This window comes from Colius striatus, chromosome Z (assembly GCF_028858725.1).
Source record: "Colius striatus isolate bColStr4 chromosome Z, bColStr4.1.hap1, whole genome shotgun sequence".
Taxonomy (NCBI): Eukaryota; Metazoa; Chordata; class Aves; order Coliiformes; family Coliidae; genus Colius; species Colius striatus.
The window spans coordinates 22,013,446-22,027,230 of record NC_084790.1 but is presented as its reverse complement, the minus strand read 5'-3'; the positions used below and the strand labels follow the sequence as shown (position 1 = coordinate 22,027,230).

Below are 13,785 nucleotides of genomic sequence, written 5' to 3'. Positions count from 1 at the left end.
ATGTTCTTATTCTCTTAATTGTAGTGTACTATCACTGTACCCATTACATGAGAATACTTATTTTTTCATACGTTTCCATATAGGTGTTCTTAAACTTATATTTAGGCATTAAAAATGCCTGGACATTCTTTTTTTCTGGTTTAGTGAAGGTTCAGAGTTGTGTTCATCACAAATGAAACAATTTTCTTATTTTGTGTGCTGTAATGTGTTTTCTCTCCTGTTTTCTGAATATCGGTAAGGCTACAACTTGTTTCTCTCATGCTTTTCCAAAATGTAGGTTAAAAAGGTGCATTTAAGGTTCATGAAATGCAGAAGATTCTTCCTTTAGTTTTCAAAAATGCTTTCAGAGCTTGTTTTAGAAGTGAGCTGTTTTAAACTAGAGATCTTTTAAATCTAGATGTAGATGCTGGACTTTCTTCCTTCTTTCTTTTTTTTTTTTCCTTTTTTGCTTAGTTGTAATGATTTTGCTTAATAAGACAAGTCTACTATTGGCTATTTTGTTGACTTCTGCTATGGAAATTTAAAGAACTTTTCCTGGAATCTTTTCCATGATTAAGGTAGAAAAGATGGTTAAGATGATGTTACCTTTTCTAAGCAAATGATTGGCATTATTAAATGACTTGTTTTGGAATCTTCATATCTTACAATAAAACAAATTTACTTGAAACTGAAAATTTTCAGGATAAGTGTTCTGGGGTGAGGCATCTATTTTCAGAATTGAGCATGCAGATATATTAACCCCTGGTGAGATAAGTAGATACAGTTCATTGGCAAAACTTAGACTATTTGGACTCTGAAATCTGCTGACAATTACTGATTGCTTTGGATAGCTATTTTGCTGTAGAATTCACTAGTAACAGTTGAACCTGGACTCATGGTGGTGAGAGTTGCTATATCTTTTCTTTCCAAATAAACAGTCTGGAAAGAGAAAAAAAAAAAAGGGAATGGAGAAATAGAATTTTTTTTTTTTTTAGTTTTGTGTCCTTTACAAAAGTTTCCTATTAACACCAGCTGGGAGCAGCAAATATACTGGGAATGGAGTCAGTTAATGTTTTAAAGGTTTTTCTGCCATGTTAACATACCTGAAATTAACCATCTTGGGTTTTTTGGGAGTTATAAAGGAATTCACAGCCCTTTCATGACTAGCTTGTACACAAAGCCATCATTCTGTTCCGAGTTAAAGAAATGTGTAGATAATGGAAGGATTGACAAAAATGAAACTTCTTTTTATGAGCACTTTGATTTGATGTGCACGATAAAAACTTAGATTACCTACTGACAGGAAAGATTATCTTAGGGGTATTTTTCCTGTTATACCTTAGGGGTCTTGTTATAATTATACTTCAGGAGTATAATTCTTGTTACGCTCCTGCCCTTCATGCACACATTTTATTAATTCTGATTTGTAGTTGGTGTTAGAAGCAGCAGATGGGAATTAAACCAAGGGAAAAAAACCTCTGTGTTATTACATGCTGTAGGAAAGGGGCAACGTGTGCCTCTATTAGCAGAGTTAACAATAAAAAAACTCAGCACTTCTGTTAATTTCCTGAATTCCTAATTTGGTCTACAGAAACCATTAGTGAGGGTATGACTCAAAGCATATATCTTGCCTGGCATCTGAAGTGGCAAAACTGTAAAATATTCCTGTTATATCTATGAACATGGAGAAATGTGAGCAGAGGAGGGACCATGTCACACCTCACGTGAAAATTCTTCGGGTTGGTGAAGACAACACAGTTTAGTGAGCTGTACTTGAAAACTTGATGTTGACTTAGTAAGACCTGTTAATAGAGGCTTTGCTTTGGTGTGGTGGTAGATCATGGTCTTCTGCAAGGTTAGAATGAGGCAGTGTTAGTGCTGATTGCCTTTCTAGGTCCCAGAGAGTGATTTCAAAATAAGGTATTATTCTCTGTGTGATTTAATACTGTTTTCAAGATGCTTTCAGGTAATGTGGCTAACATGCGCAGTTGCCACCTTCCAGTCTTCAGATTTCTGTGGTGTGCTTGGGCCAATAACTTCTTGGAGTAATAACTTGTTGGAGCACAACAGAAAAAGAGTTTGATGCTTAGCTCTTATTTTTGTTTACTTGATGAAAAATTGAATGCCTTCAGAGCGTACTTGTATACACAAATCTTTAAAAAGCAGTTAGGGGAAGATCATTTTGACCCATATCTGTCCATGAGGTCTGTAAAGAACTTTACTAACTCTTGTAGTAATGGTAGTAGGCACTGAGACCTTTTAGTTGTATTTTTTTAAAATGACTGATCCTTTGCAGCATAGCATTTTAGTTGGGGAGTTTTGTAGATTTTCTTTCACATCTCATACTTCAAGTCAGCTTTAAATAATGAAGGTACTTTATGCAAAAGCAAGCTTGCCTAAAACTTTATAGACTTAATTAAAGCTTCTTCTGGCTACATTATCTAACAGGTGTTTTGGAAGACAATGCAAAGCTTACTTAGGAGAGTGTGCTGAAAAAATCATTGCATTCTGTTTCCTGACAATTAAATGGTAATTTACCATAGGCAGGCATAGCTTGGACAAATCCACTGAGATTAACATACCAGTTACTTCTGGTCAGGTTTAAAATTAAATCCATTGAGTATCATCAAGCAATAAAAATAATTTATTTCCCAAGACAGACACACTTTCTGGCAACTGCAGTCTCCCTGAGAATAACATCCTCCCTTCTGTGTGTTCTGACATCAGCATGTGTTGTATCACTTCGTAAATACAAGCAGGTTCATGCCAGTGCAGACATGCTGCATGGGTCAGTGGCTGATCCCACCTCTGCCCTGTCTCCTGTGGCACCATGCTACTTCTGCGAGAAGGACGTGCTACAGCCTTGCTGTGTTTTCAGCATCAGTTCCCCAAGCTTTTCTGGGGCTGAGGACTCAAATCACACCTTGTTTCCTTGTGCTTCTGACAGCTCCAGGGATGGAGACAGAGGGGCTGTTCAGCAGAAAAGCATCTGCTGTCCTGAACCCACACATGAAGTGCCCACTTGCTCTGCAGTAGAGTTTGGAAAAGAATTTGTAAAAGGAATGGAATGTTGCTTCAGGAGGACTGTTACCGTACACTCAAGATTTGATGACATTTGGATGCAGGAGAACTTTCTTTCTGTTACTGCTTCTAACATTTCACTTCTAAAACATTTTATTAAATCAATGTAGATTTTGGATTGATTACTTTTGGAGTAGGCAGCAGTTTCTGTGAAATTGTGAGACAATGCTGTAGTAAACCAAACAGTTGTTAAAACTTTCCACTTCTTGTACTGGACAAATTAAGGCAAGTGCTTATGAGCAAAATTAGCTCAGCCTTGTCCTTGTACTTGCCTTACCAGTTTAGCACTAAGAAAATGGGAGCAACACACAGTACAGTGCTGATGAACTTCTTTTATTATTATTTTTGCATCACAGAAAAGAGCATAAAGGAAAAAAAGTGTTTGTGAAAGAGCAGTCGAAGCATATTGGATGGAAGAGGGAAGGGGGATGGGGAAAAGTGGGAGAGGGAGGAGCTGCAAAAACCCTAGGGTTCCCAACTTAAAGAAGTTTTCTTGTTTCCGTGCTTTTAGTTTGTGAGCTGCATGTGCACACAGACTGTATCCTGTTTGCTTGCAGTGACTGCCGGCAGTGTCACCAGGATGGGCACCAGGACCATGTAAGTGCCTGTGCCTCTATGGCAGAAGGTGGTCACATATATTTCATGTAAAAACATGGGCTAGAGGATGAAGCCGAATTTTGACCATTTCTTTTGCATGCCACTAATTATTAAAGCACTGCTGTTGCTTATTCACCAAAGGATAAGTATGGCTTCAGAATGTATCACAGATAGTGAGATGAAAATTTGACATATACACGATAGTTATTGAAGCTGTACTGAGAAGCCTGTTCAATGTATACAACGTCCTAATTAGAGAAAAAAAACTCGAGCATGTGATCTAAAGTTTGTGTTGTGGAAGCTGGCATGGAACTTTTTTTTTTCCCCTTCCCCCCCCGCCATTTCTGTGTGGAGCTGTTGACCACATTGCATCCGAGGAAAACATTGTCATTTTCCTCAAGCTTCCTGCAGACTGTCTGGGGCAAGACTGCCAAACATTTCACTGTGAAATATATGCATAATACTGAACTTCTAGGGTTTTCTTTTTCTAGTTCAAGGATATGGTTTTGGTGGACTGTGAGGAAGCAGCATTGTGTGATAAATTTTTTGGTAGTTTGATAAACTTTTTTTTGTGAAATACAAGATTATTAAGGATCATATTTATAGTGAGAAAACACAATGTCTTAGTCTGTATTGCTGTTTCCTCAGAGCTATTTGAATTGCTGACTTTAAAGTTAGGTTGAACATACTTCTAGATCTGTTTTGTGTAATGCTAAGTTGTGATATGTCTTCCCAGGATACTTACCACCACCACTGGAGGGAGGGAAACCTTTCCTCAAGTGCTCGCTGTGAAGTTTGCAAGAAAACCTGTGGCTCTTCTGAGGTGCTGTCTGGCATGAGATGTGAATGGTGTGGCATCCTGGTATGTATGCTTATTTAAACACGTTATATAAGTTTACTTAAAACATTTATAAATATACTTCATTTACACTTCACAAATACACTTAATTTATACACTTATGCATGTAAATGTGTATGTTTGAGTTAGATGGACAGTCCGATTTATTAAATATTTCTCCTGCATGAGTCATTAAAATGAGCCATTCTCAAAATCATGATTAAATTTTATGTAACTCCAGTGAACTGAAATTTAACAAGGACTCATCGTTACAGATTTCTGCTTAGAAGCCTCCACTTAGCTTTCCTGTGTGAAACTGGAATTTCTTTCAAATCACAAATTCTGCGAGGTCAAAGATTTATCATTCTCTTATATTTGTTCCCTTGTCAATGCAGAATAGTTCTTAAACTGTTTAGCTAGGGAGTTTTATAAGCTGTCAGTACTTGTTTCTGTGTTTTTCCATTCCCATGATCTATATTTAATTCCTTTGCAACACGATGGTACCCTTCAGTAATGTTCATGAAAGCCACAGCTTCTCATATACTGAAACACAGTCTGCTGTGCAGATAACAATTAGTCCATCCACTTAATGCTATTATTGAAATATGATGAAAATGCAAGGTAGGACCATAGGATGTGGGAACTGAGAAGAATATGTAGTAAATCATTAATTTGCCACTTAATGCAAGATGAGATACACTGTATAACAGTAATTTAAGTTGAAACTGAGGTTATTCAGTGTTTCAGATATTTTCGATAATTATTTTTAATATTCAAGGGTTTGTATTTGTAATCTGATTTGTAATTTCTGGGATGGGAGGAGCAGTCTTTGAGGGCAATCTAACAAATGGAAGGGGCTGTATGGCCACACGTACAAAAGCGTATATACTAAATAATGGCAAAAGATCTCACGCAAGTATAAAGGCAGAAACTAGCCAGTTGTGTTTTGGCATAAAACTCCAAAAGTGTTCTCTCTCAATTTGCAAGTGGGTATATCTGTGTATGATGATATTGCTATTTTAAAGCTACTCAGTATAACTTGCCCACCTTTCCTATAACTGAACACAATGGAAGATCCAGTGCTTAAGACTAAAACATCAAGCTTCTTGACATAGCTGCATAAAAATCCTTATTTTTTTAATAGAGCAAGCTGTGTAGTACTTGGAGTTTCTTCACACATTAAGACTCCCTATTGTTGGTATATAAAAACTGAATGGAACAAATTAAAATCTAAAGTGAAAAATGGGTCACTCATTTCAAGGAAATGGTTTGAAAAAGGTCTATATATGTCTAGCCTGAGGTTTTAAAATTCTCGTGTATATTTTGTTACGAACAAATTTGCTTTCTCTGTGTCTCACAAACTTCTTAATTGATGCTTCTATTTATAGGCTCATGCTGCTTGCTATATAATTGTCACACCAGAATGCACTTTTGGAAGATTAAGGAACATGATTCTTCCACCAAGCTCTGTGCAATTATTTTCTCGCAACTTCAGTAAACTGCACTGTTTTCGAATATCAGAAAATTTGCAGACAGAAACAGGTAAAACTTTCAAAACTGATGAACGTGTTTTACCCTAGTGGTATAATTCACTAAGGCATATGATAGCTAGTTTTCACTGGCTTTTATGGCGGTATTCTTTAACTTCTTGTTATTTTTGGAACAAGGCAGAGATTTGTAAATGCAGACTGTACAAAAGGCTCAGAGTTCTGTTTATTGTAATTGAATGGTAAAACTGCTCTTTAAACAATAAGCATGCAGAAAGTAAATACCTAAAATCCAAAAACTTAGAATCATAGAATGGTAGGGTTGGAAGGGACCTTTAGAGATCATCTAGTCCAACACCCCTGCAGAAGCAGGTCCACCAAGATCAAGTCACATAGGAATGTGTCCAGGCGGGTCTTGAAGAACTCCAAGGAAGGAGATTCTACACCCTCCCTGAGCAGCCTGTGCCTGGAATCCCTCACTCTTACAGTAAAATAGCTTTTTCTTATGTTTAAATGGAACTTTTTGTGTTCCAGCTTCATCCCCGTTACCCTTGTCCTGTTGTTAGACACAACAGAAAAAAGGGATGTCCCAACCTCCTGACACCCACCATTTAGATATTTGTAAAAGTCAATAAGATCCCCCCTCAGTCTCCTCTTGCTTAGCAGATTGGTGTTATCACTGCTACAATGATAGACGTGTTTGACATGTCACTTACATAGATATTTTTGTTTGCCTCTTGGATTAAGCATCTGCAGTTTGAAGGTTTCCTTTCTGGAAGGAAATCATGTATTTGGCAGGATAGTGTTCTGCTGCCATCTAGAGTGTATGTTTGTTTCAAAGCTCTTCAGTAGCAAGAGACTTTTTAAGCTGCTGAAGTATTTTCTAATTTATATTTTGATTATTATGTTCTTGTAAAGCTTTACTTTTGGTACACGAGTACAAAAAGAAAGCAACTAAAAGGTACATAAAACACAGGTTGTGGAAGTATTTGCGACTACGCCTTTCTTAACTTAAAGAACCAACTTTCAACTTTCAGCTTTGAACATGTAGGTTTGGCTGTGATGAAGGCAACTGGTCATTAGCAGCATCCATGCATTGTCATATGTAGAAGGTATAGCAGGAGCCTTGCTGCTGCATAAACTGCATGACCCTAAGTCTACATAACTGAGATACACTGAAGTGACCTATGAAAGTGCAAGGGGCAAGGGGAGGTGTTAGGTTGCTTTTGTTGGTTGTTATGGTTTTTTTCAGTGTGTTGTTTTTCTTGTTGGTGGGTGAAGTACAGCACATACTTGAAAGTCGTGGAGTTTATAATACTTCTAATGTAAGCAATAAATACCAGAAATAAACAATCCAGATGACCATGGTTTTGTTGGAAGGCTCATTATGAACCTTGATTCAGATCTATTGTTAGGTACTCTACACGTGTCTCAAACACTTAAATGAAGATAAAGTTGTATTATTATTAACAGAAGTTAGTAGTAACCTCTTTGGAGGTGACTTCTCTAATTTTAAGTAAGTTTGTCTTTTAAACAGTGCTGCGTTCTTTTAATATGTCAAACTTGTTTCTTTTTTTATATTTATGTCACCTCTAAGTAAAAACTGAACACAGAGCACTTTGAGTGAAAGAATGCAAGGTTATAGCTGCACTTTCTAGTCTCTTCCTTCATTAATTTACATGATGGAATAGCTTTTCCATTTCAGGCTACATTCTAAGTGCTCATATTAAGCAATATTGGGGTTTTTTTAAGGTAATAATGATTTTTTTGCATTCCTTTAATTAAAATTAGTATCTTTTACTTCAAATTGAGAGAATACAGTGCAGATAGTCATTAGCTGGTGGTCAGAAACAGATGCATGGAGAAGGAGAAATACTCATTTATCTTAACTTTTAACATTTTCAGTGCTTTGATGGGTTATGAAAAAACCTAAAGAAAACTCACCACATTTGGAAAGCCAGAAAGTGTGTTTATAGTGCTTAGCCTGCGTATACCCAGATAAAATACTGTAGCACCTTGAAAAATCTCTTTTCTAACCTTACATCTGTTTTCCGATGGTCTGAGAAAATGTCTTTTGTGCTATCTTCTTTGATGGAAAACATGACAAAGCTTTTTTTGTATTTTCCCCAGTTCAAATTAACAAAAATCCCTTATTAAAATGTATCTGTTTTCACAGATGAAGATGATGATGTTGATGGGTCAACACAGGGATCAGCAAAAGATGTCCAAATTTCAACAGACTCAAGTAAGCAGAATTTAAGTAAGTGGTGAATAATCACCTATTCTAGTCTTTATTCATGTAACCTTAACTTGCTTTGCTTTATGAAAAAAAGAAAAAAGTTTATTTTTCTAATACTAAACATTTATCCAGGGTCTTACAAATATCTCTTCACCATTTTCAACTGGCATAACTTACATTCTGTTCCTTACCCTGATAAATAGATCATTTCTCTCAACTTGATAGTCAAAGAAAGAAACCTTGTATTTAACAGTCCATTTTAAAGGCAGACAGGATATCTTTTCCAAGCTTTTTTGCTTTAAGATAGCTGGATCCAAATCATACTGAAGACAGGTGAAATCTTTTTCTTTTTTTTTGCTTGGGGATGTTACAATAAAAGCATATTAAACACTCTGCCTCTGGATTGAGCCAGACTGGTTGCCTCTTATTGCATTTAAATTCTTATGCATGTGGAGCTTTCTGGGATTGGTTTTAGCCAACCGCAATTTAAGGGCATCCTTCTTCTATATCCATATTAGTAACTAGAAAAACATGGTATTTGCTGCCTAATGTAGCTGCATGGGTTGTTGTAAAGAACAAAGTTTAAAGTCAATAAATGCAAAAGTTTCTCCTTTTTTTCTTTTTAGACTATGTTTTCACAAAATTAATAGCATAATTGTGCAGATGCTGTTGGTATTTTTAAAAATCCTTTTTAGTAAATAGCTAACTCAGTTATGGAAGTGATTTCAAACATGCTCTTATTTCACTAATTAAAATTTGAAGCTGGTGTCTCTTAATGACTTGAAGTTATGATTCATCACCATGCTCCTCTTGTTATGCAGCCAAGCACTCGCAAACTGCAGGTCATTTAAATAATTTTCACTTTTTCCAGTGTTTTAAATGGCATGAGTGGCTGAGTACTAGGGCTTTTATACTTTACCAGTTAAGGCTATTACCCTTACTCATGACAGTCAAAGAGACCAAATAATGTATCCAGAGATTTCAACTAAATTGGTTGAAAGTACTAATACAGGACAGTTCAGTCCTTCCAAAGGAAGGAAAAAAGATACTAAAACTTGGGACAGGATGCAGACCTATATCTTTTGTTCGTATACAGTGTCCATCTGCAGACCAGGGAAGGCAAAAGTAGATTGTGCATTTTAAGGCTCATGTGAAGAGTAATTACCTGTGTTTTAAATAGAACAGTGTTGTTAAAAGAAATTGCTGCTTCTTTGTATGTTTTCAAGAAACAGAAGTCAATGTAGATCCCAGTGTCTTTGCCATGATTTAGAAAGCTCAATAGATAGGGAATGATTCTTAGATCTCTTTAAAAACAGAGCATTCGCCGGGGAAAAAAAAGTTTGGAAGCTTTAGTTTAACAGTGTAGGGATCTCTGAATCTGGTACCTCAGTAGAGGTAAAGCTGCTGCAGCATCCTCTCTCTTCTGTGGCTTAGCAGGATGAAGGTCTATTAGTGGGAGTGTGTGTGTGTATATATACGTATTCTGATACATATGTACATATATACATGCATGAGTGGCTGGGTGCATCCATGTGTGCACAGATAGATGTGCACATACCTCCTCCTCTCCATGGTATCTCCTTGGACCCCCAGCTCACACAATCTCTCCAGCAGTCATCCTGGACCTCCTGATCCCTCCCCAGTAGTCGTCTCTGACAGGTGCTTCACTCTGACACACACACACGTGTGGCTCCTAGGCCAGTTATGAGTCCAGCCAGCAAATTGCGCTGTCAACCTGTTTTCTGGCACTGTAGACACATGGGTCACAATGATCAGCAGTCCTGCTTCTGTGACTGTATGCAAGAACCCATATGCACACATGAATGAAAAAGAGTGGAAACCATACACACAAAAAGAGCTACAAATAGCATTTAATGAGAGGACAGGACAGGCTGTGTGAATCAGGTGCAGGGCATGGCCCAGAAGGTGCAGCAGACAGCAACCTCTTTACATGTGACCAGCTTCATTTATCTCTTTATCCCTCTATTTCCCCATAGTTTTTCCTCCCCAAATCACCTTAATCTTTCCCTTTCTACCTTTGGTTCCTTTCCTAAACATCCCCTAACAACTCATGTACAAAGCTAGAATGTGTTTCATGTGCATTTCAGAGCCTTACACTTAGTGACCTCTTTAGTCTTTGAAGTGGCCCACAGAGCATCTTCTGTGGAGTCACCTGCTTGGGCTGATGTCCTTGTGTCAGGGCATGGCTTCTCTGCTAAAGTCCCTGACGAAGTTACAGGGGTTCACCTGCCAGCTGTTGTGCTTCTTTACCTGTCAGTGTGAGTAGTCATAGCCTATCAAACTAAATATGACAGAGGCACTATTACAACATGTTGGACCTCTTCCACCCGTTTCTAGACAATACCATTTGTCTAATATGTGTCAAGAGTTAGCTGCTCATTAGCTTCTTTGTGTTGGCTCAGCACATCTGCCACATCTTTCTCAGTGCCTTAGGACTATCTGAACTGGAGAATATTCTGGAATATTCTAGCTGTTCTCAATTCTGGCTCTCCACATTTTATAGATGCTTTTTTTTTTCCAAACAGTGAAAATTGAGTCAGAACAAATTAAATAATATTGGCTTGTAAAGACATGTTTTTTCATAGGAAAGACCAGTAGGAAAGGATGTACTAATGTCTGTAGATTAATATTGAAAGATTTGTATTAGTGGTCTGCATTCCGTTTTATTTCTTTGCTGTTGTAGTAGGCTTGTTCGGTGAATTGTAAAGTTACAAGATTTAATGTTAGGAGCTTAGAATATATGAAGTCAACCATGAAACTTAGCCTACCAAGATGCTGAAGCCAGAAGCATAAAATAACCATAAAAAAACCTCTGCATTTTCTGAGTAGATAGATTTAACAGACTTTGAGCAGGTTTGGAAAAGGACTGTAGATCCTTGTGCCTGAGAACGTGAGCCAACGTCTAAGCACTTGTCTACACAGTGAGCAATTAACTTGAGGAGAACTGAATGTTACAGGTATGGTACGATGTGGATGGTCTCATTAGTATAGTTAGTTGTATTGCCTGGGGAAGGAGTTGAGCCACAAAGTCCATTTCCATAATACAATGATTTTTGGTCATTCTGGGAATATATGACTGATAAAATTGCTCTGTATTGAACAGACCCTCAGATAGCTGGGAGTGTGGTTAAAGAAGCGGATTAAAAGTGTTTCCAATGGTTGCCTCTCAAGGTTGTGCAGTGTGTCTCCTTTCTGAGATTTGATGTTGAACTAGCTTTCAGTAAGCTCGGATTGTTCTTGTTTTCCTGGAGAAAAGAATTCCCTGGTTTTGGTTAAGATGCACAAATATAATCTGTCAAACTTGAAAAATCAAAGGCAGACTTTTGAAAATCATTCTTTTTATTTCATGGTAACATGAAGGCATACGGCAGGAGGAGAAGAAAAAAAAAAGTTGAGTTTGTTGTATATATGCAATAAATGAATCCCAGAGGAGCTATGTTAGTAATTTCTGAAATAAAAAATAACTTAATAAGAGCTCCTGTGTGTCAGTCTGCAGGGATCTGAGAACATGACATTTGATTCTGCCCGAATAGCTTGCCAGGAACCAATGAAAGCTGAGGGTGCTGCATGACTACTGGATGACTGTATAGTGAGGCCTAGCCAGCTTTTATTTATTTTATAGCTTTTCTGTCATAGTGGTTGAGGGATGTTGCTTCTCCAGGTCCTCAACTTCTGTCCTCACAGAAGCTTCTGTTCGGTGCAAGAGCTACTCATTTACCAGGTATACAGTATTAATGCTGAAAATGGGTTTTTTTTTTTCCCCCAAGACAGTTTGCTTCACCTGCACTTGAAGATATTTTGAAAAACAGGATTACACGTAGCTGTGCTAAATGAACACGTGGCTTAGGTTTTGGAGGAGATTATATATTTCCTTTGCTTGGATGACTTGCTTGTAGCTACTGGGAAAATTAAAAAATGTTCTGAAAAATCACACATTTATCATTTTTTGCTTCACTTTTCCCTTTGTGCATATCTTCCTTTTGCCTCCTTTCCTCAGCCTCTTCTGTCTGCCTTTTCTGACACTTGGTATGGCCTACTATTGTTTTTGCTTCTCACAAAGTTGTGTTTTGTACTCTTCCTCAACTTATCTCTTCCAGTTCCTCTCCTTGCCCAAGCTTACGTTTAATCCCCATTGTTCCTGCCCCTTTGGCTTGGTTCCATTTCAGTCTACCTATTTCTCCCTTGTTCCCTGCATCCCTTTCCCCCTCATCCTTTATCTTTCACACTGGTTGGTAATCAAAACTTTGGCTACTCTAAATGTCTGTTTCAAGGAAGGCAAGCACCTCTTCTTAACTATTTCCTGAGAATGTAAAGAAGTCTTATGGAAAATCTCTTCAAGAGGAAAGAGGTAAAAAATCTCCCTGTAGGTTTGTAGTATTGTTGCTAGAAGGCTTATAGAGAGATATTGAGAGGTGTTAATAGCTAGTGTTAAATTCTTCCCTGCCTTAGAGGTCCTTATGACAAGGCTTATCAGATTAAAAATGTAACTGTAGGTACTCAACAGTGACATGGAGAGCCATGTTTTTTGGGCTGTTTCTGTGATTATGCATTCTGTTTGCTTTAACATCCTGCTGATTTTGATGTTTCTATACAGTTTCTCCATATAAGCTCACTGTAAGTGCATACCAGATGCATTTCAGGAGGTGTATTGAGGGCTCAACAAACTTCCTGGCCATGCATGTGTGCAACCCATTTGTCAGACAAGGCAACATGACAAGGGAAGGGCATGGCCCTGACCTGGGAGTCTCTCTGCCCCATGAATGTGTCTCAGCACTAACCAGTTGCATGTGAACTGTCTGCTTCAGCTTGTGCCACTGCAACCATCAAGAGAAAACCATCTCTGAAGGGAAGAGGACAGAAATGAGGGCTGCAGGGATATCAGCAAACGTACTTTTCACAGCATGTCCTTCCACAGCCCCTCTTTTGCCATGCAGTGCTCTGCTCTGGTAGCTCTGGTTCATCTACCAAGGAAGGGAGACAAAATGTTCTTGTATTACATAGACCCACGTCATTGGCCTAGTGTTTGCTTAAGTCTTATCCCATGCTGTCAGTGTGGAGGAGACCTCCTCCACTGTAATTCTGCAAACACGAGCAAACTGTCAGGAGGAAGAAGTAATGACCACAGGTGTGGATTTTGAGGGATATTTCCTGTAAAAATACTTACAGAAATGTCCAGCTTTTATAAAAACAGTCATTGTACTCTGCTGAACATGCTTACAGACAACTAAGTCTTTCAGATGTTCCTTTGAAATGTTATCTAAGTGGATTTGTAGCTGTAAAGCTATAGGAAGCAGCAAGTGAAATCGGATCATGTTGTGAACATAGAGCAGATGCTTTGTGAAGTTCTCACCTTGCAAGAGAAGGGTGAAGAGATGGTTGGAGGATGCCTGTTAACATAGCTTAGTGATTCAGAACTTTGCTAGAACTAGAGGGATGTGAGCTGCTCATGAAAAGAATTGACACATCTGCAAATGGCTCTCTTGGAAGAACAGCTAGAGAAAGGAAGAATCTGGGATTCTGAAAGACTCTCTTCAAGACAATAA

General features: G+C 38.0%; 1 protein-coding gene across 1 annotated transcript in view; it reads left to right on the top strand.

Moving 5' to 3' along the window:
• The window catches only part of DGKQ (diacylglycerol kinase theta), a 92,405-nt gene that overhangs the window by 38,200 nt on the left and 40,420 nt on the right, over positions 1-13,785 (top strand). Inside the window, exons 4-7 of the mRNA XM_062018808.1 lie at positions 3,572-3,657; positions 4,394-4,519; positions 5,884-6,037; positions 8,159-8,227. Coding sequence (XP_061874792.1) covers positions 3,572-3,657; positions 4,394-4,519; positions 5,884-6,037; positions 8,159-8,227 — 435 coding nt within the window. The remainder of the gene's footprint in view (positions 1-3,571; positions 3,658-4,393; positions 4,520-5,883; positions 6,038-8,158; positions 8,228-13,785) is intronic.